This window comes from Helicoverpa zea, chromosome 18, assembly GCF_022581195.2.
Source record: "Helicoverpa zea isolate HzStark_Cry1AcR chromosome 18, ilHelZeax1.1, whole genome shotgun sequence".
Lineage (NCBI taxonomy): Eukaryota > Metazoa > Arthropoda > Insecta > Lepidoptera > Noctuidae > Helicoverpa > Helicoverpa zea.
In genome coordinates, this window is record NC_061469.1 from 71,251 (window position 1) to 92,674 (window position 21,424).

The 21,424-nt window shown below is 42.5% G+C and overlaps 3 protein-coding genes across 8 annotated transcripts; all 3 read left to right on the top strand.

Annotated features, from left to right (window-relative positions):
• On the top strand, window positions 1–6,974 carry LOC124639073. Of its 2 annotated transcripts, XR_006985441.1 has the most exons (4): window positions 1–231; window positions 5,177–5,631; window positions 6,015–6,329; window positions 6,367–6,974. XR_006985441.1 is itself a non-coding variant. In XM_047176297.1 (3 exons), the coding sequence occupies exons 1-3, from the start codon at window positions 102–104 to the stop codon at window positions 6,156–6,158; spliced, it is 729 nt and encodes a 242-aa protein (XP_047032253.1). In that variant the 5' UTR covers window positions 1–101; the 3' UTR covers window positions 6,159–6,974. The 2 variants fall into 2 exon arrangements, 1 of the variants encoding a protein (XP_047032253.1); XM_047176297.1 differs by having other exon boundaries at window positions 6,015–6,974.
• A 3,540-nt stretch (window positions 6,975–10,514) lies between these two features.
• Window positions 10,515–11,891, top strand: LOC124638899 (high mobility group protein D-like). Of its 4 annotated transcripts, none has more exons than XM_047176040.1 (2): window positions 10,515–10,675; window positions 11,036–11,891. In XM_047176040.1, exon 2 carries the CDS (start codon window positions 11,039–11,041, stop codon window positions 11,402–11,404), a length of 366 nt encoding a protein of 121 aa, XP_047031996.1. In that variant the 5' UTR covers window positions 10,515–10,675; window positions 11,036–11,038; the 3' UTR covers window positions 11,405–11,891. The 4 variants fall into 4 exon arrangements, with proteins under 4 accessions (XP_047031996.1, XP_047031999.1, XP_047032000.1 ...); XM_047176043.1 differs by lacking the exon at window positions 10,515–10,675 and adding an exon at window positions 10,728–10,969; XM_047176044.1 differs by lacking the exon at window positions 10,515–10,675 and adding an exon at window positions 10,728–10,944.
• Window positions 11,892–12,041: 150 nt separating this feature from the next.
• LOC124638898 lies at window positions 12,042–15,383 on the top strand. 2 transcript variants are annotated; one of them, XM_047176039.1, is made up of 4 exons: window positions 12,042–12,707; window positions 12,776–13,009; window positions 14,060–14,219; window positions 14,755–15,383. In XM_047176039.1, exons 2-4 carry the CDS (start codon window positions 12,778–12,780, stop codon window positions 15,185–15,187), a joined length of 825 nt encoding a protein of 274 aa, XP_047031995.1. In that variant the 5' UTR covers window positions 12,042–12,707; window positions 12,776–12,777; the 3' UTR covers window positions 15,188–15,383. The 2 variants fall into 2 exon arrangements, with proteins under 2 accessions (XP_047031995.1, XP_047031994.1); XM_047176038.1 differs by having other exon boundaries at window positions 12,042–13,009.
• The last annotated feature ends 6,041 nt before the right edge of the window (window positions 15,384–21,424 follow it).

A 21,424-nucleotide genomic window follows, 5' to 3' on the forward strand; every position in this document is an offset into this window, starting at 1 on the left:
GGCGGCGCGCTGCCGGCCGCCGCGCCAGCTGCCCCGCCGGCTCAGTATCGCGCGCGAGCCCGCCGCCGCCGCCGCACCGCCCGCGCCGAGCCCGCGTCGCCATGGAGCACTTCATCGAGACGGTGCGCAAGTACCCGTGCCTGTGGAACACCACCGCCATCGAGTACCGCGACCAGGAGCTGAAGGACGCCGCCTGGGCCGAGGTCATGAAGGAGACGGACCTGTCGTCAGGTGAGGACGCTCCCCCGCCCCGCGCCGCCCGCCGCGCTGGCGTCTGTCGTGACTGCACGCAGTGGGGCACGCGACAGCGCCCGGCGCGAGCCCGCGCGCCGCACTACGCTCGCTGCCATTGCTGCTCCATACCTACTCTAAGCCTTTTATTGCGAAACATTGTCATGTTTGTTATTCCTTTTACTACGGTAGGTACGGTAGGTAGGTAGATACCTACCTAACTACAGATCTACCTACCATGCAATTGATCAACTTTCCTTGTACTTACGTATACTGTCTGTAGAGGCTTTTTGGTGGGAACATACCTAAATAGGTTAGGTAGGTCCTCATTAAATAGGTATCCGTGTATGTAATTTCATAGATTAGAAATTACTATTATCTGTAAGTAGGTACTTACTTAGGTAATAGTTAGGTCTGTTTTGTCTAGCTACATATAGCTACAATCTATAGTTTACATACCTCCAATAATGAGGAAGCATTATTTTATTTGCTCGCAATCTAAGTCCGCAGTTTTCAGTAACATTTGGTCGGAGCAAGTAGGTAGGTAGAGGTATACTGGAAGTAGTTTGTTGCGGGTGAAATCGTGGCAGACAGTCAGTATAATTTTACTAGCTCCTCGATTGCTTGCTTTTTAGAACTGTCATGTGAAAGAGTACACTTATATAATGGCTTGTGTTTAAACACCACCCAAAAAAGTACCTATTTTACTACCAAAAAAATTCTAAACGGTTACCAAAATGGATAAATGGTCACCAAATAACGTTTCCAAAAATATTATTAGGTAAAACCATTTTTTCGTATTATTGACTACTAAAAAAATATATGGACGCCTTTAAAATACACTTTAGACCAAATATTATATATTGTCACTACTTAGATGTTACCAATTATGTAACACCATGACTCCTAATTTGGTCATTTTTGTTAGACTAAAAAAGCTAACGATCGCTAGAATATTTCCCAAATACCAATTAATATACTGGGGTTCCCAAACGTACGTCGCTTATTTATTGTTATATGAATTTGTGTGTAACTCAGTAGTAAAATGTAAGCACGAAACATGCAGCAAGCATGGCTTCTGTCACGGCTCCGGCACTGCGGGGCTCCGGCGGTCCCATGCGAGCTTATCGTCGCAGATGGTTTTCACGCTCACCACCGCAGCTTCGGCTTGCTGGCCGGCTCCGCCGTCCAGCCTCAGCCGCGGGGGCGAGCCTTAAAAACTACCTGCGCCTCAGCTCGCAGGCCGCCTCGCCCCTCCGCACCTACGCGGATTTGAATTGCACTCTAGGGGTAGGGCAGACAAGACTACGTGGAGTCGGTTTTGCAGCGATTCGTTTTCGTCACTAACTTTGATTTTGGTAGTAATATTAATCTTTTAGTTGGATAGAATTTGGTGACCATTAATCCATTTTGGGAACCAAAAATAATATTTGTGCGAGATTTGCGATTTTTCTGATGTTATTTTATTTTTTTTGGATCATAATATTATATACTTTAGTGCCCTTTTAATAAAGTCAATTTATTTTTTTTGGAGTTGTTTATTTTATTTGGTGCCTCAGCTTAGAGTCTTAAAAATATTTTTGGTGATCGCCTAAATTATACCCTTATATAATATTATAAAGCTGGAGAGTTTGTTTGTTTGAATCACACACATCTCAGGTCCCTACTGGTCCGATTTGAACAAATATTTCAGTGTAAGATAGCCTATTTATCGTAGACTTTTTATCCGGGTTCGTGCAGACAATTATATCGATACCTCCCACGTAAGTTGTTGTAACCCACAATATGCATGTTTTACGTTTTTTAAACCAAACCTCCTATTTTTGCCTACTATATGCGTTAAGAGTAAAAAAAATAATAAAAAAAATTTTTTAAGTATATTTACCAGACGTATTAAGTTGTATCATGTATTACAACGGCGGCGTGTAACATTGTATCTACCTCCGCAACGGTTCACGCGGGCGAGGGCGCGGGGTGCTTTGCGCGCTCGCGCCGCGTATGTATGACATGCGACAGTTCACGCCGGACTTCATAAAGCGTGGAGGTCGCGCGCCTATGATCGTCGATTTTTACGTAATTAATAATTTATAACGATATTTTAGAATTATGTAGTTTTATAACGACAACAACCTAAACTATTTTAAAGATTACTTACAACAACTTACGTCGCTTAGAAGATACCAAATCAGCGTTGTATAATCACATACAACACTTTACGTTGTTGAATAATAACAAATTATATGTGAAGTAATACATACAACAGTTTACGTCTGAATTACATGCACAAATAATTATTGTATGTTGACATAGTATATTTTACGTTGCGAAGATATTTCTTTTTTTAATGACATACAACAATATAGGTAAAGGGCTATTGAAGGACACCGTGGATTTTAGTCAGTACAAGTCTGACAGTCCCTCCCGCTCTGCTCTGGATGCTTTTGATGATTTTACCACGCTCTAAAAAGTTTTGATTTAAAGTTCTGATGATCATGGGCCGAATTTAGTTCAGTAATCAATAGATAATTATGAAATTGATACCATTACATTTTATTACAGATTCTCCGTTGCCAGTTACTTTTAATGAATCTGAGACGTAATTCTTGAAACAGCTCATCCTTCACCTACCTGTAGCATTAATCATTTGGACTATGATTGTGACAATAACTTCTGCCCGTACTACATAGAAAAAGAAAATTCATCAGTGTTGGATATTGTACCTCAACTATCACCAACATATGCAAGTAGCTGTTCAACTCCACAAGCAAATAGTCCACTGTCCGTAATATCAAATAGTCCGTAATCTATAAACTTGATGGATCTTTGTAACAGTGGGCTTATCCCAGCTACACATCATGACTTCTTCAGGAGTCTGCCAGTTGTGGTAGCAACGCATTCCGAGTGAAATTTCTGATTCGGAGTAGTAGAGTTTCTTAAGTTTTTTATTATTTTTGTATGTCTCTACCAGAATTCGAGACTATAGAGTCCCGGATTTTTGGGAGGCGAACGTGGGGCCGAAGCCAACACGCTGAAGCCCTTTTGAGACAACTTTAATGAAATGGTGACACAAAACCGACGATTATCCCTGTATCTATATAAATGTACCCAAGGACAATCCCCGGATCTGTGCTAAACTATTGCTAACTATGGATGAAAACTACTTGGGCTATTATGATGGGATGCTAGTGGACTAGGAATGGGGAAACTACGGGAACTATGGCACCTGCCGATAACAATGTAATAAATACACGTAAAAATGGCAGGTGGAGACTCGCCACCTCACTTACTGGGCCCCCGGGAATCAGTCGCTAAATCGCAACAAGAGGGCAATAGGTATTATTATTATCTTGTATGTCTCTACTCGACCGCGGGACTACAGAGTCCCGGATTTTCGGAAGGCGAACGTGGCGCCGAAGCCAACACGCTGAAGCCCTTTTGAGACAACTTTAATGAAATGGCGACACAAAACCGACTATTATCCCTGTATACACTATAAGAACGTACCCAAAGACAATCCCCGGTTCCTTGCTAAACTATTGCTGAATATGGAATAAAACTACTAGGGCTATTGTGATGGGATGCTAATGTAATGGACTGGGAATGGGGATAACTATGGGAACTATGGCACCTGCCGTTAACAATGTTTGTATACGTAAAAATGGCAGGTGGAGACTCGCCAACTCACTTACTGGGCCCCCGGGAATCAGTCGCTAAATCGCAACAAGAGGGCAAAAGGTACATGAGCGGCTGAAGGGTGAGGATACCTCGGCGGACTTTAAACGCAGATCACGCGCTCCCTGTGGGTCCAGCTTCACCGGCCCACTCGCCACTTACCACGAGGCACTTACCCTCCGAGCAGAGCTGCTAACCCTGCTCTAGCGACTCCACTCTGACCGGAAGATGAAGGCAAGCCAAGAGGCGGGAGACCTATCCCCCGCCATGCTTCACTCCGGCAGGCCGGAGATGGGGGACAGTATACTCTCCATGGAGCATTCGGATATATAGCCCCGCGGGGTCTTTAATACTTCGTTTTCAATTTTTTTTTATTACTGTTTAAAGACTGTTGTGACAGAAGGTATCACACAGTATTTCATCGATACCTTATTTCTTTTTATGTTTAAGTAACTTTAACGTAATATAGGTATCAAAGTTTTAATAAATAAAAGACTGGAATAATTAATCTTACTAATAATATAATTAACCTAGAACCTTGATTGTTATTTGATCTCAGAAGAAAGTGTTTTTTTAGATTTTTTAATTATGTTGAATTGTTACTATTTCAGAGTTACTTTAGAGAAAAATAATTTTTATTTTAATAATAAATAACATCCTATGTAAAAATTGTTTTTTACTAAGCCCTAATTATATGGAAGTACACATACTGCCACAAAATATTAAATTTATATCAACGTACACTATAGTATTTAGCACATACAGTTAAATGCAAATATTGTTTTCCGCTGTAAATGGTTGTAAGTATCCTGTACAACATTTATGTAAGGTAACACTACAGTCTAGAATGTTGTATGAACAAAATCTCAAAAACTACAACTATTAAACAAAAAAATCGTAGGCAAACATTGAAAGCACTTTAAAATATATGTGTATGCAAAATTTGAAAAGAATATATTGAAGCAAGACTATTTGACGCGAGTGTCAATCTTTAAAACTCCGTCGTGTAAAATTACAATTTTGAAGATACAACAACTTACGTGGGAGGTATCGATATGATAAATACTGGGAGTTAGCAGGTTCGAATGTTGCCAGCTGAAGTGCGCCTGGCGCATTCCTGCCTTCGTGTTAGTGTTGTTTTGTCGGTTGACATATCTGTCGGCTCAGTAAACACTGCGACGTGCCATCCGCGGCTTACTACGACGCATCTCGATCTGTCCGATACGGTCGTCTGTTCCAATAACATAACTATTCATTTCTTAACGTTTTGCAGTGAAAGAAGTGAAGTTGAAGTGGAAAAAGCTGCGAGATAGCTACCGTGACGCGCTCAAGCGGCAGAGCGAGATGCTGGCGAAGGACCCTGCCAACCCCGCCAAGAAGAATTACCCCTGGAAGTACATGGGGCTGATGCAGTTCCTGCAGCCGTACATGAGCAACAGAAAGAAGCCGGCGGGCTCGCCCAGCTACCCCGCGCCCGCCGCGGCGCAGGAGAACGGGCACCACGAGCAGTCCAGCTCGGAGTCGGAGTCGGAGGCGGAGTCGGCCGCCAAGCGCAAGAGCTCGCAGCTGACCGTCATCGACCGCAAGCTGGACTACCTGTGCAAGGCGCACGCCGCCAAGCGCGCGTGCCCCGAGCCCGCGCCCGCCGCGCACCCCGACCCGCTCGACATCTTCTTCAACAGCATGTGTCAGTCCACCAAGCGCTTCCCCTTCCCCACGCAGATCAAGGTGAGCTCGTCCACTCCATACGTATTCTGTTACGTTACCGACTACTTTCCCATCGGCTTCACCCGCCTTCTGAGAATGATGCAACACCCAGCTGTTGGTCAACTAATTTCCTAACACATAATTTTCACAAACTAACAAAATGCCATACATTTTGCTATACATATCTAACAAAATTTATAAATAAAAAATCAGTTTTTTTTTAAAGAGTGTCCAATATTGTCCATATAGTTTCGTGCCGGTTCTTCTCCGCGCAACTGGCTTGACTTTTCATAAGATACCTTTATTGTCTTTTAAATAAAAATGTTGTTTGCCGGGTTGTTGCATTAAGCGACTAAGCGTGTAAGTGCGACACTGAGATGAGGTGTGCCGGGTGGTGTTCGCAGATAAAGAGGAGCCTGTTCAACGCCGTGATCGAGGCGGAGGAGGCGCTGCTGGCGGAGCAGGCGAGCTACGCCAGCCTGTGGGCGCAGGAGCCGGGCTCGTCCTCCAGCAGCGAGCCCAGCGACGACGAGCGCAAGCCCTCCTGAGCAGGCGCTGCCTCATCGCACACACGGACTCTCTTAAGATATCCTCTTCAGGTGCTACTTTGTAGTTAACAACTAAATTACGCCAAATACCTACCAAGTGATCCGCTAACTATCTTGACATCTGGGATGTTATTTTGAATTTAGAAAGGTATCTTTTACTCCATTGCTGAGATTTAAGTATGTATGTTAGAATTTGTGTCAAAGATGTAAAAACTTTTGTTTTTGCATTTGATGTAATATCACAAAGTACTAAATACTTAAGTATGATGTTACTACCTACGTAAATAATAAGCCGATATTAATAGGTAGGGGTAGTTTTCGTCAAACTTCTTGTCGTCATGGAAAATTGCACGAGTCGAAAAAAAAGTACTTCTGAGAAAAGTAAATGGCCCCGTGTGAAGCTGGGCGGGCAGCTCGTTGTATAGCGCTGTTAGAGCTAGCTGTTTGATTGTGGCTATGTCAACCAGTTAACATATGTATTTAATAGCATTGACTGCCTGTTATTGTGATTATCGCAATCTCCGCAACTGGTAGTAGATCTATATCTATTTTGAGGTACAGAACACCAGTCGTATGTAAACTTAGTAGGTAAAGGAGTAACTTTAATTAAGGAAACTGACTGAAATTATTATTCTTATACAGTAATTATGTAAGGATGCGTAGTTTTGTATTACATAGTTGCTAGTATGTTAAAACCTATTTTATGTGTGTAACTATGATAAGTAAAATAGAACCTAAAAGTAAGTAGGGACTAAAACAATGTTTTTTTTAAATAAACGAATGGATCCATAAAAGACAGAATATGCATTTCAGAAAGATGACGCCTTTGTTTTTTGTTGTTTGATTGTTTGTTGATAGTTATGTTAGGGGATCCCGGCAGTGCGTACCTACCCACAGTACCCACTAGCGCCCTGGTATGCGGCGCGGCTCTCAGAGTCGGCCGCGCAACACACGCTCACGCACCACAGACAAATCATTTATTTCATTCGATTTTACAAGCACTTATGAACGACAAAAATATAAAAAAGCTTGATTTTAGTTGCCTATTCCAAAAGTATAGAGAAGAATGGGCAAGAAACTCCATAGTTACTCTTTTTAAAAATAGTAGGTATTACAGTTTGTAAGTATTGATTAGGGAATGCAATCCCGACTCGAGATTGCAAATTCGGGATCCCGCGGGATTAGAAATATCAATCCCGCGGGATCCCGGAATTTTCGGGATCCCGTCTAATTAAAAAAAAAATGAATTCAGATGACTGAAAAGGCTAATAACTGCGTGTTTGTGATAGTGAGGTTAATTAAAATAACATATTACTCGAAAGAAAATAAAAACCTTTATTCTTTAATCTTACCAACTAAATAATAATCAGGTTGTAAGGAAATTAACGTAGGTAAATTAGGTAATCAAAACAATAAGCTTATTTCAAGGGAATTAGGAAAGAGTGATTTTGAGAATGACTCCTTAAAAAACAAAGGGTATTAATAGTTTCATCTGCTAAACGGCATCTAAAGTCCGTTGCAATGTACCCCGCTGCTGAGAATGCCCTCTCCGACTCAACGCTGGTTGGCAACAGCGTGGCGAAGCAATTATATGCAAACTGCAAAAATCGCCCCCTTGTGCCTCCACACTCAAGCAAATCCATTTCTTTTTTAATGGTAGATTCTAATTTGTCTAAGCTCGTGGGTGGCTCGTGTGTGTGTTGCGTCGCTGACCACTGCCGCCCAATCCCGTCAATCTCGAACGGGATCTCGTCATATGATGCGTCGGGATTGATCCCGAAAAATTACACGAGATCTCGCGAGATCGGGATCCCCCGGGATCGGGATTGCATTCCCTAGTATTGATACAACAATAGCATGCGAAGATACACCATGTAGCATTTTAATTTTGTAATTTTATTCTTATATTTTTTGTCTATGATTCTACGTGTTCTTCGCATGTTATAATCGTATGTATCAATACATACAAACTGTAATACCTTATGTTTTAAAAAGAGTAACCATGGAGAAACTCCACTTGCCGGTTCTTCTCCATAGGAAGATACTTTTGGAATCTCTTCGGAATCATCTTGGATTTATAATGACGTTTCTTAGTCATATATTGTCATCAGAACAGAACCCACGGCGTGTGCAAAATTCATCCTAATCGAAGACCGGGAAGTGGGTCAAATTAAGATTCCAATATTTTCTTACGTCTAGCTGTTGAAAGCGCGGCTGCTGAGCATGAGGTCTCGGGTTCGATTCGGTTTTAGAAAAACTTTCACAAAGCAGTCCGGAGCCTGGAAGTTGGTGATTGATACACCCGTGAATGTCGGTCCTGCACCTGGGGCCCGGTTCTCCTAATTTTACTTAAGCGACATACGATTCACGTTCGACTCGGTTCGACTGAGATCCAATCCCGACTCGATTACGATTGAAGCGTATGTGGCATTCCGCTATTTCTTCTTTGAAATAAACGTTTTTATCCTTTTCTGTCATTCAATATTGAATCATTTTGTCTGCAAATGATTTACAATTGCAAAATGATTGTACAGCAAACTACCGTATAGACCAAAATCACCGAAATAGCAGACCAATCGCAAACCAATCGATTGTCATTGGAATACGATTGGTCTTATATTATTACATAGCAGAATGCCCGATAAGGTTAAAACTGCTATTGCGATTCAATTTCTATTCGATTTTGACAATATTAACTTAGGAGAATCGAGCCCCTGATCTCTCTCCGGCCGTGTCGGTTTAGCATTCCATCGGCTATGAGAGGAAAGGAATAGTGAGTGCACCTGTGTCTGCCCAAATGTTTGTGCGCTATAATATGTCCTGCGTAGTTGGTTAGTCTCCTTACATGAGACCAGCCGCCGTAGCCAATATAATCGGCTAGGAGGACATCATCATCATCACAAAAGAAGCTAATATAAGCGTGTTAAAAATTCAATAATGTCGTCAAGTCTACTGTTATTAAAAGAGCATACCTACTCAATACAAAATCAAAGACTATATTGACAATAAGGATGTTAGTATGGCATTAAGCCTACATCGCACGAATGTGTCCCTGCGACTGACAGGCTGTCTGGGAATATATTTGCTCTTATCCTATTATTATTATTTTTTGGTTTGTTTATTTTATTAACTTCGTAAAATCAACTTATATCATCATTTTCTCGTACAGCTTCCTAGTTCAACTTCCATCATCCTCTTGCCCTTATCCCAATTTTATAATTCCCGAGGCATATCATACGCTTTCTCAAGGTCAATGAACACCATGTGCAGATTCCTGTGCACACGTCTGTACTTCTCGCACAATTGAAGTGCGAAGATGGCGTCCATTGTCCCTCGACCTGACATAAACCCAAATTGGTTTTGGGTAATTTGCACTCTCTTCTCGCACTGTTTTCTCTATCACTTTCTCCCATGCCTTAATAGAATGCGACATGAGCTTTATCCCTCTATAGTTGCCCCAATCTTGCACATCCCCTATATTTTTGAAGATGGGCACCATTCTTGCGAGGTGACTTCTTCATTTAGCAACTTATTGAAGAATAAAGTCAGCCACATACATCCGTCCCTCTTTAACACCTTCGATACTTCAGCTGGTATATCATCAAAGCCCAAGGAGCGTGTTTTATTACTTCTTAGAGCTCTTTCTACCACATCCATGCTAATTTCTCTTACCAATCCCTTATTTACCTTGTGCCTTTTGAAGTATTCCATCCCAAAAATTCTCTTCATTTTTGAAAGGCTTATTGCCTTTCAAAATAAACCTTCCATCTCTCTTTTATTTCATCATCTTTATATAAAACTTTGCCAGACCCATCTTTCATGCATTTTATGTGGGTTATTTCCCTCGATCGTCTCTCTCTCTCTTTCTTAATTCGGTAGACTTCTTTTTGACTTCTTGGACTGTCCAGGAAGTTGTACAACCTCTCCTGCGCCTTAGCTCTGGCAACTGCTACCGCCTTCTTAGCTTTTCTCTTCCATTCCAAGAAGATTCTCTTTTTTTCATCAACCTTTTGTACCTAGTTCAACTTGCTTTGTTTAACTTTCTCAGAGTCGATCCACAAAATATTGTAAACACTATTTTTTTTTAAAGGGTTTCTATGGTGTTTCTTGACGTTTCTTCAGAAGAACTTCTCCATAAAACCTACTATTTGGGACCGCGCAACTAGCTAGACGTTTCTTAAGCACCTGTAATAGGTCTATATGCAATATAAACCTTTGATTTTGATTTATTTGTGCCGTTGTACGATCAGATGGACATATAAGTACCTTTACAATCCGAGCGAAAAAAGTCGTGGGGAGATATAAACAAACATTTTTGAAGGCGAATCGGAATCAATAGAGAGCGTTGAAACTTGTTTAGTGGCGGCGGTGGCTGCGGGGCGCGGCGACGCGACGCGGCGGCCCGGCCCGCAGTACGCCGCGAGCCTCGGTCGAGCAGGCCCCCGCGACGCGCTCACACGACCTGTACACGCGTCTTTGTTTTTGTTTTTGTTGCCGCAGTATCACATTTTGTTAACGTAAGTATCTATTGTATTACTTAAGTGCTGTTTCCTAAATTAACTGTAGATACTATTGTTTACACAACAACGCGTCGACTATACAGACACCTGATGGCTGTGCTAATAATGCTACATAATCTGACGCTTCCTATCGGGCCGCGTCGAGCGTGTGGTTCCACTCGCAGTTCGCCGACACTATTCGACTAGACTACATAAGTGAAGTGGCACATCATCGTGTGTATTTCGAATTTTGGCTCTGTGTACTTCTTTATTGTGTAGGTTTCTAGGTTAGCATCAAATAGAATTCAAAATGTAAGTACACTTACTAAAGGTACTTACCTACATATTCTTGTTAATAATTTTATTTTTTGCTAATAGGAGATGATGGAAAAACCGAAAAGGCCGATGTCGGCGTATTTGCTGTGGCTAAATAGCGAGCGCGGGAAGATCAAGGCTGACCACCCCGGCCTGAAGGTGACCGAGGTGGCCAAGAAGGCTGGCGAGATCTGGCGCTCCATGGACGACAAGAGCACTTGGGAGGAGAAGGCGGCCGAGGCCAAGGAGCAGTACGCGAAGGACCTCGAGTGCTACAACGCCAACGGCGGCGCGCCCACGCCCAAGAAGGCGCAGAAGCGAGGCGGCGCCAAGGCCAAGCCGGCCAAGGCGAGCCGCACCAAGCACAAGAAGGAGCAGTCGGAGGACGAGGACGCGTCGGCCGACGAGGACGACGCGGGCGACAGCGAGTGAGCGCTCACTAGCGCCACAAACCGAACATTGTGAGTGAGTGTATAGCGATGTGTGCACCGGTACTGACGCGCAGTGCACTCGACAGCCTCCACTGTTTCTAATAACTACTTACTATACTATCTACTATGAAAGTGTACTAATATAAGCCGAAATCATTCATCAATCGGGTTTCATCATCGTATTCAATCATACATTTTTATGTTAAGTATTATTGTCGATTATGTATCGGCTTGTTGGTATTAAGTATCCCCCTGGGCGCCTACTCTTACGATCTCTGCGAATTTCGACTGAATTAGATAAAATGAACCTCCTAGATAAATGACTCATCATCCCACACAGTCAATGCGTTCATTTCATTAGATCTTCATGTGTAAATATTTTATGATTTGATGTTAGGTCGCTTCTGTAAGTCAGATTTGTCATGCATTTATTAGATATAAGATTACAAAAACTAAGCTCGTCTGAAATAAATAAAAAATCTACCCCACTGGATTGTAATTTTTCTTTCGGCTAACAGCTATAGTCGAAAGGGTTCCCAGTCCCAGGCAGGGTGCGCGAGGCGAGGGGAGCCGCGCCGCATGCTGAGGGGCGACTATTACTTATTATCAGTAGTTTCGTTCGTACCTTTCTGTGGATGTTGGGGTAGCAGATTCACCTCACATTCATAGATAGATACGTACCCTTTACTAATTCTGGATATGATAAGAAATTCGGCATCAATCAAATGACAATTGACATCGTGAATGAAACCTACGTGAATACCAGACATTAGGTTAGTTATTTTGTGAAATAGATTTTGATAGACCGATCTAAATATTCGGTCATCAAATAATTCAGTTGTTGTAGCTTATAAATGGGGTTGAAACCAATGTCCATGTTTCAGTATCACTGCACCTACCCTTAACAATAAAAATTCCAAATTGAAGTGTGCGAGCGGAACGAACGAGGTCCGAGCTACGGCCGAGGTGAATCGATAACCAACGATGTGGAATTTATAAAAATGTCCGGCGGGCGGCGGCCGCGGAGAGCGTCTGCGCTCTTGCTTTTTCACGTGTTTCTCGGTGAGCTCTGTTCTCACGCGCGGCATCGAGGCGCGTGCGAGCGAGACAGGCGCCGTGGCTTGCTTCCCGGTGCGCGCGTGTGTCTGCCGCTGTGCACGCAGACATGTTTGCTCGATGCCCTCGTTGCGGTGTGACGTCTACTCGATTGAGATATTTATAACGCCGACATTTGCAGTTTTACTACAAATTTTATGAAGTTAGTGTTTTCAAATATGTTATGGACATCGTTTGTTAGTAAAAAGGTAAATTGGAATATTTAGGTAGTAGTAGTAGAAGGGTTCGAGTTTGGTTCGTTGAAGTATTCGGTTAGCAATGTCAGCCGGCAGCGGCAAGCGGAAGAAGGCGACGTACAGCGGGGGCGAGGAGAGCGGCGCGGGCGAGGTGGGCCGGCTGGTGGACTGCAGCCAGGCCGACGACCGGCGCATGATCCGGCTGGTGCGCGAGCGGCCGCTGCTGTACGCGCGCAACAACATGCCCGTCGCCAGCTACTACGCGCACGTCAAGAAGCTGTGGCAGCAGGTCGCCGACCTCATGGGCTGGACCGGTACGAACACCTCATTCTGTTTGAGCATAACTGCGCTCTGCTCTTCATGTCATCGACTTAAACTAGCTTCACGTAACTGTAAATAGTAGTTTACTAAAAATAAACGGTGTGGACACAATGCCATCCTTATCTTGTTGACAATTCACGATAAATCGGTCGGCAAAGACGTTCTCAAATGATGTCATCCGCTTTATGTGGCAGCTGATGAAGCCAATCTACATCTACACTAGTATTATATAGAGAAAAAATTTCATTGTTTGTTTATTTGACAATTTGACATGTATACCTAGGCTCCGAAAGTACTTGAACGATTTGAACATTTCGGGTGAAGCCGCGCGAAAGCAATAAGCATCAAGTTTGACATAAAGTATGTAGCTAGGCTTTGTATATGTATGTATATTTGAATTTTGCCACAAGTGGACGCATTGACCTCATTCTTCGTCCAAATCTGTTAATTAGACACCTACCTACTTCAGTTTGTATCAGCACCATGTTCATTGTTTACGAATCATTGAAGGTACGCGCCGGTGCTGACTGGCCTTGTGTTCAGGATTCCATCAGGCAGACGGCCTGTGGCCGTTATCTCCCCGCCCATGATGGCTTATCTGTGGGTATTTTTGTAAACGGCGCTAAATCGATCCTGGACCGAATGAGAATGACACCAATTTGAGAAGATTACACTTACAAACATCATCATCAAGTATTCATCATAAGAATGATCAGATCGGTTACCTAGTAGACTAGAAATACAAACATCCGAATTGAGAACCTCCTTCTTTTTGGGAAGTCGGTAAAAAAAAAGTTTAAACAATCGCAGTTGGAATACCTACCTCTTTTTACATAATAATATATAGATAAGTATTTTATGACAAGTCCCAGGTGGGCTATTGGCAAAGGCATCGGTGTCTCAGGTACGAGTGCGCGGGCTCGTTGCGTCGAACGCTCGAATGAGAAGAGGCTTATGTGCCGATGCCCCGCAGAGAATGACGGACTGCGATTGTTCAAGTTGTTATAATATGTGAAGTGACGCCTCGGGTGGTGATGTTGCAGTGCCGGAGGTGCGGCGCAAGTGGTCGCACATCCGCAACTCGTACTCGCGCCACCTGCGCAACGAGATGTACGGCGTGCGCACCGGCCGCGGCCGCATCGTCTCCAAGTGGTACCTGGCCGACGAGCTGGACTTCCTGCGCGAGCACATGGCCACGGACACGTGAGTGCCACACACTACTCTCTCACCGCCTCACCACTTACAGATGTTCACTTTACGCTCTGATCTCATGTTGAGGCTCCACTCACACTAATACTCTTCATGATTTCATCTAATCTGAGTAGGGCTGCCATCCGTCCGGGTTTCCCCGAATTTGTCCTCGTTTTGACCCCGTCCGGGGGACGTCCGGGCGGGTTTTCAAAAAGCGTCCGGGGAAAACCCGGACACTTTTCATGTAAGAAAGCACCTAACTGTATTTCCGTATTTATCGGCATTATGATACAAAACACTAACCTCATTCGGTGTAAGAGTACCCGTCGGGGGAAAAAATGCGATTTACGTCAAATGTCCGGGTTTTTTTTAATCTTTGTCCGGGTTTGGCGAAATTCGAGATGGCAGCCCTAAATCTGAGTATAGGACAACGAAATATTTTCAATTCATGGAAAATGGGGCGAAGTAAGAGCTCTTTTAAGAACATATTGTGTGTGGTCGTGCCGGTTGCGCGACATATAGTACATGAGTGGGTGGTGTGTCGCAGGAGGCCGGCATCGCGCTACTCGTTCCCGCTGTTCGAGGCGGAGGCGGCGCCGGAGCTGCCGGCGCTGCTGTCCAGCCCGTGGCTGGCGCTGGCGGGCGCGCCGCACGCCGCGCCGCCGCCGCGCTCGGGGGAGCCGCAGCTGCGTCCGGACGACTCCTCCAGCCCGCACTCCTTCGACCCCGACGAGAACTCTGCCTACTTCCATTTCTTTCGTGGAATCCACAACGACTATCAGGAGTTGCCCGCTAAGAAGCAGAGGTTGTTCCGGCGCGAATGCCTCGCCTTCCTGCACCGGCTGCTGGACGAGGAGGAGCCTCCCGGCCAGCAGGAGTCGCCGGGCTCCGACGACGAGCGGGAGTGCAAGCCGTGCATCGTGGACCACTCGGTGCGCAGCGTGTCCGCCGAGCCGGAGCCCGACCCCGACGCTCGCTGAGCGACTGCTCCTCTCGCTAACCTAGTCTAATTGATAATCTTAATATAGAATAGTACGTCATGGTCTATAATATGTAGATTGATGTTTGTTCGCGACACGAATTAACAAAATATTGAATACATCTATGTATGAACATGCTGCTGGAAGCTTGACCATTGGTCGGTTATAGCTGGATGATATCACTTATTTTCCCTAACCCAACACATTTTTGTTTATCACACACCTATCTAATTTCAATATTTATCGTTAAATTATTCCTAAACTCAACTGGAATTCAAAATCAACCAAAATTACTTCTTTCATATTTTAATTAAATTCAGTAAGCGAGCTTCTTTCATAAAATTTCGCCTATCGCCTAGATATGCTCACATCAACGTGCTCTCTGATGCACGGGTGGAACCCGGCAATCGAACCCGAGACTTCGTGCACAGCAGTCGCTATGCGACCACTAGGCGATACCACTATCTGACACTGTCTTGTCGGCCTAGTGGTTCGATTCATATTCGACTGAGATCCAATCCCGACTCAATTACGATTGAAGCGTATGTGGCATTCCGCCATTTTTTCTTTGAAATACGTAAACGTTTTTATACTCTTCAGTCATTCAATAATGATATCATTTTGTCTTCAAATGATTTACGATTGCAATATGATTGTAGAGCAAAATCACCAAAATAGCAGACCAATCGCAAACCAATCGAATGTCGTTGGAATACGATTGGTCTTATATTAGTAGCAGAATGCCCGATATGGTTAAAACTGCTATTGCGATCATATTGCGATTCATTTTCTATTCGATTTTGACATTATTAACTTAGGAGAATCGGGCCCCTGGTCGAAATCAGCGTTCAGTAAGTACTACGACTGGCGTGTTCGACATTACAACTAGGCAGCAGCGGGATCGGAACTGACACGAGTGATTGAATGTCACGTGCAGTCAGACATCTGGGCCCCGATTCTCCTAAGTTAATAATGTCAAAATCTAATAGAAATCGAATCGCAATATGATCGTAATAGCAGTTTTAACCATATCGGGCATTTTGCTACTAATAAAAGACCTATCGTATTCGATTGACATTTGATTGGTGTGCGATTGGTCTGCTATTTTGATGATTTTGGTCTATACGGTATTTGCTGTACAATCATTTTGCAATCGTAAATCATTTGCAGACAAAATGATTCATTATTGAAAGACAGAAAAGGATAAAAACGTTTATTTCAAAGAAAACATAGCGGAATGCCACATACGCTTCAATCGTAATCGAGTCGGGATTGGATCTCTGTCGAATCGAGTCGAACGTCAATCGAAGGTCGCTTAAGTAAAATTAGGAGAATCGGGCCCCTGAAATAAACGATTATTTATTTAGTTATTTTACCTACAAATCTATATTAGTATAATAAAGAGACAATATTGTTTTTGTTTGTTTGTTTGTACCCTGTAAGCTCGGAAACTGAAGGCTACTGAACCGATATGACAAATTATTTCACTATTGGGTAGCTAGGTTATTCCCGAGTAAGATATGTATAAAGCTTAGCACGCAGGTGAAAAAGGAGGCAAAAATAGTACCTAGTATAAAATTAAACTTGGGAAATAAACACGAAAGAAAGTAAATATCTCATTTTATTGTGCCTCTAACACAAACCAGCATCGCCGTCGCATCTCTGCGTCAGCTGTGGCCGCTGTGGGTTACCGAGGTACATCGAAACGTGTGTATGTTACAGCCATAGACATTAAATAGATCATATACATAAGTACTACCTAACATAGGTACTAATTTAATTAAATCTAATTCATATTAAAGATAGAGATAGATTGTTTGCTGAACGACAACCGCGGAGAACAGTTCGTGGCTTTATCCAAACTTCCTGCAGTCTAGCTCGCGCTGAATATCTATGAAACAGACTTCTTGAGAGCATCGCAGTTAACACGCCAGTGAATAGATGTCGCTACTAGTGGCGTTTGTATCTAATAAATCAAATTATATAAATATTTAAATGGGAAAGTTTGTGAAAATGTATGGATGTAGGTATGTTTGTTATTCTTTCACGCAAAACGGCTGGACTGATTTGGTTTAAATTAGGTAGATAGGTGATACCTTGGAGGAGCTATGCCCAGTGATTTTGCATCATAAAAAACCATCCATAAAATATTTTATTTTGCTTGGTCCCGATTCGTCATCCGTACTCAAAGGCGCGGCTCCACCGCAGTGCACGCTGTGCAACGGCGTCACACATCATCATCCTCCGAGCCTTTTTCCCAATCATGTTGGGGTCGGCTTCCAGTCTAACGGGATTCAGCTGAGTACCAGTGCTTTACAAGAAGCGACTGCCTATCTGACCTCCTCAACCCAGTTACCCGGGCAACCCGATACCCCTTGGTTAGACTGGTGTCAGACTTACTGGCTTCTGACTACCCGTAACGACTGCTAAGGATGTTCAATGACAGCCGGGACCTACAGTTTAACGTGCCATCCGAAACACAGCCAATGGTGTCTAAGATATACTTAGAAAGTACATACAAACTTAGAAAGTACATACAAACTTAGAAAAGTTGCATTGGTACTTGCCTGACCTGGGATCGAAACCGCGCCCTCATACTCGAGAGGTCGGTCCTTTACCCACTAGGCCACCACACCTAGTGCAACGGCGTCACACAACGCACGACTAAAACCAAAATACCAGGATCGCATAAATCAGATGAGTAATATACCAATCAACGAGTGTCCATGGAACTGCCCACCGTGTACTAGGACCGCATAACTTACAGGAGTATTATAGCAGTCAAGAGTGTCAGGATTTTAAGTTTTATATACTAATCAATATATATAAAAATGAAAACCGCTTTCCGTTGTCACGACATAACATGAAAACGACTTGACCGATTTGGCTGAAAATTAGAGGGGAGGTAACTTAGACCCGGTTTTAGGATAGTTTTTGTCACCATCCGGCTACGGTACGCGGGTGAAACTGCGGGCGAAAGCTAGTTATAGATAAATATTCACATACATATATCAATTTATACCATGTTGATGAAGTGTACTTTATGTAGGTATATCAAGCAATTTTTTGAAAATCCCGGCACAACTTACTTTATACAGGGTGTGTCGTTCACAATTACATTAAATCCTTTAATTAAATTTTCCTGAAAATAATTGAACTGAAACGATCTGTTTATAAGAACAAGGTCCAATTAAAAAAAAAACTGCAGTACATTGCGCGTCGCTTTCGATCGCTACGACGCGACGATACGATACTAATATGAAAACTCGTCCACATAATGAACGAGCACTGAGGCACGGAGCCTGACCACTGTCATCCAAACCTAGGGCTGCCATCTCGAATTTCGCCAAACCTGGACAAACATTTAAAAAACCCGGACATTTGGCGTAAATCGCATTTTTCCCCCGAACCTAATTTGTAATCCCTTTACTATTAACATATACTTAAATTCAATGAGGTGCTTCCTTACATGAAAAGTGTCCGGGTTTTCCCCGGACACTTCTTGAAACCCCGCCCGGACGGCCCCCGGACGGCCTCCAAACGAGGACAAATCCGGGGAAACCCGGACGGATGGCAGCCCTATCCAAACCGAATGGCGGCTGAGTAGCGAGGCGAGCTGCAGCCCCAGCCCATGAATAAAAATGAATTATCAGTTGTGGAGTGGAACAGAAATGAATTATGGTGGCTATGGAGGGCGAACGCGGCCATTTCCGATGGCCGCTCAATTTCCTCCGGCACATCCATCATGGACGCTCAGCGGCCGGGAGAGGGGAGCGGGGGGGGGGGACGCGCCGATTTATCTCGATGACATACAGATTGCACATACGAATGTTCGCATCAGTGAATATTTATCAGGTGGCAGGGCTCGAGCGGTTCGAGCATACGCTAGCAGCATTTTGACTTACCTAGGTACTCGTCGTCAGTGGATCACTGATCTCGGACTAGTTAGTTTCAGCGGTTGGTTGTACATGACGATGTCATCGTCCATCATGCCTGTCACGAAATGTACAAGAAGTTACTTACATATGTATTTTGAGTGAATCATTTCATATTGATTTCTGACACTAACCATCGCGAATAATTAAAACTACCTACTTTTTCGGATTTTATCGCGGTTATATTAAAATATTATTTCTCAAGCGATCTTCATTTCTTTTTATTCTCTCTAACTTTAAAATCTAAGTCTTTGCTCCCTTCCTTAATTCGTCACTTTTTTCAGTAAATACAAGTCGACGGGTAAAAGGCAAAAGGGGTCAAGCACCACAGATCAAATTGTTCAGGAGAGTAAAAAGAAAGTTTTAAAAAATAATATCTCTTTATTGCTTTATTGAATTACATCACAATCTTCAGAAAAGTTATCTTAAATAAAATGTTCTTTAATAATTTTACATCAAAATAAGCCTGAGATCAATAGTTTCAAAGATAGATGTCGCTTGACCCCAGGTTTTTACCATGTTTATCGCATTTGCGAGGGGGTCAAGCACCAATATTGAATGTTGGATTATTTTGATTTTGGCCTAAGCTCCATGTGTATAAAGTAGTAAAGTATTTTATTTTATTTGGCACAACAGATCATACAACTAAGTCAGATTTTGGCTTAAGTTAAAATATCTTAGTTAACAGTATTATTTTATATTTGCCACAGCAGATAGGTAATAGAACTATGAATTATGTATTAATCTAAAACAATACGAGGAACAAAACTGAGATCCAAAAAACAGCAGTTAGGTACCTAACTGATAGTACATACCTACAACAGCATGTTATCACATTATTTGAGTAAATAAACCACAATAATTTGGTAAAAATCATGATTGTTTACATTTTTAATGATTTCCTAAACGCATGAACCGATTTACATGATTCAAAAACGGATAAAATGGTTTTATACCTAGACCTTTTATTTGACACCAATATCATTAAGATATCTCAATAAACACATTTTCAAGTTGCTCTCGTAATAAAATTATCCAACATGTACTACCTATTACCAGTTCTTAAAAAAATCACGTTTTTTGTATGGGAGCCCACCAAAATATTTATTTGATTCTTTTCAGTATTTGTTGTTATAGCGGCAGCAGAAATACATCATCTGCGAAAATTTCAACTCTCTAACTATCACGAAAACATTAGGGTCCCGTTTTACCCTTTGGGTACGGAAGCCTAAAAACTATCCTAAGAAACGTTAAATTTATTTTTATAAAATAAATAAAATGAGGTTGAATTTACCGATGATAGTAGGGGAATCACGTCATCTTAAATTTCTTCGACCTCTCTATTGCTATCATTATAATCAAGTAATAACCTTCTTGGTACTAGCAAGTCTTTTTCGGCATAAAAACACTTCGCAATTTCACGTTTTCAGGAGTTGCAGACATGTTTTATATAAAACTAGCTTCTGCCAGCGGTTTCACCCGCATCTCGTGGGAACTACTTAACGATAAAAAGCCTATAGCCTTCCTCGATAAATGGGCTATCTAACACTGAAAGAAATTTTCAAATCGGACCAGTAGTTCCTGAGATTAGCGCGTTCAAACAAACAAACAAACTCTTCAGCTTTATAATATTAGTATAGATTTTAATCTGTGTTAAAAACTGCGATCGCGTTTCAAACACGCGTGGACTTACACCCATTTGCAAGGGCGCTGTCGCGCGTGCTGAGTGGATCAAATGCAACGTAATGAAAATAAAATTATTTAAGAAAGGGGCCAAGCGCCAATTATGTTTAGTTGTCAATTTTTACTATTGGTGTAAGCGACGTTATAGTTATTAAACAAATAAAAGAAAAATGGATACAAACGACATATTTACTTCTAATATTGTTTTTAAAATTATACCAAATGACAAAGCGATACAAAAACGTAATACACAAAATGGTCCTTCAACCAAGCAAGGTAAAGTTGGTGTCGCTTGAGCACTTTTGGCAAGTATCGATTTGGCACTTCAGTACAAATAATTCTTTGGTGCAAGTGACTTTTTTTCATGCTAGGAAAACGATACTACGACCATTCGAAAGAGAAAAAATTGTGGAGTTGGGGTCAATAAAAAAGTTAAAATCGCAAAATGTGGCGCTTGACCCCTTTTGCCTTTTTACCGTCGAAGTGTACTATCTCCAATAACTCTATATTTTTCATATCATTTTTTAAGTATCATGTTAACTTCAGTCATCAGTTTAAATTGCCGTCCCATCGGGCTATGAGAGCGAATAAATAGTAAGTGCACCTGTGTCTGCGCGAA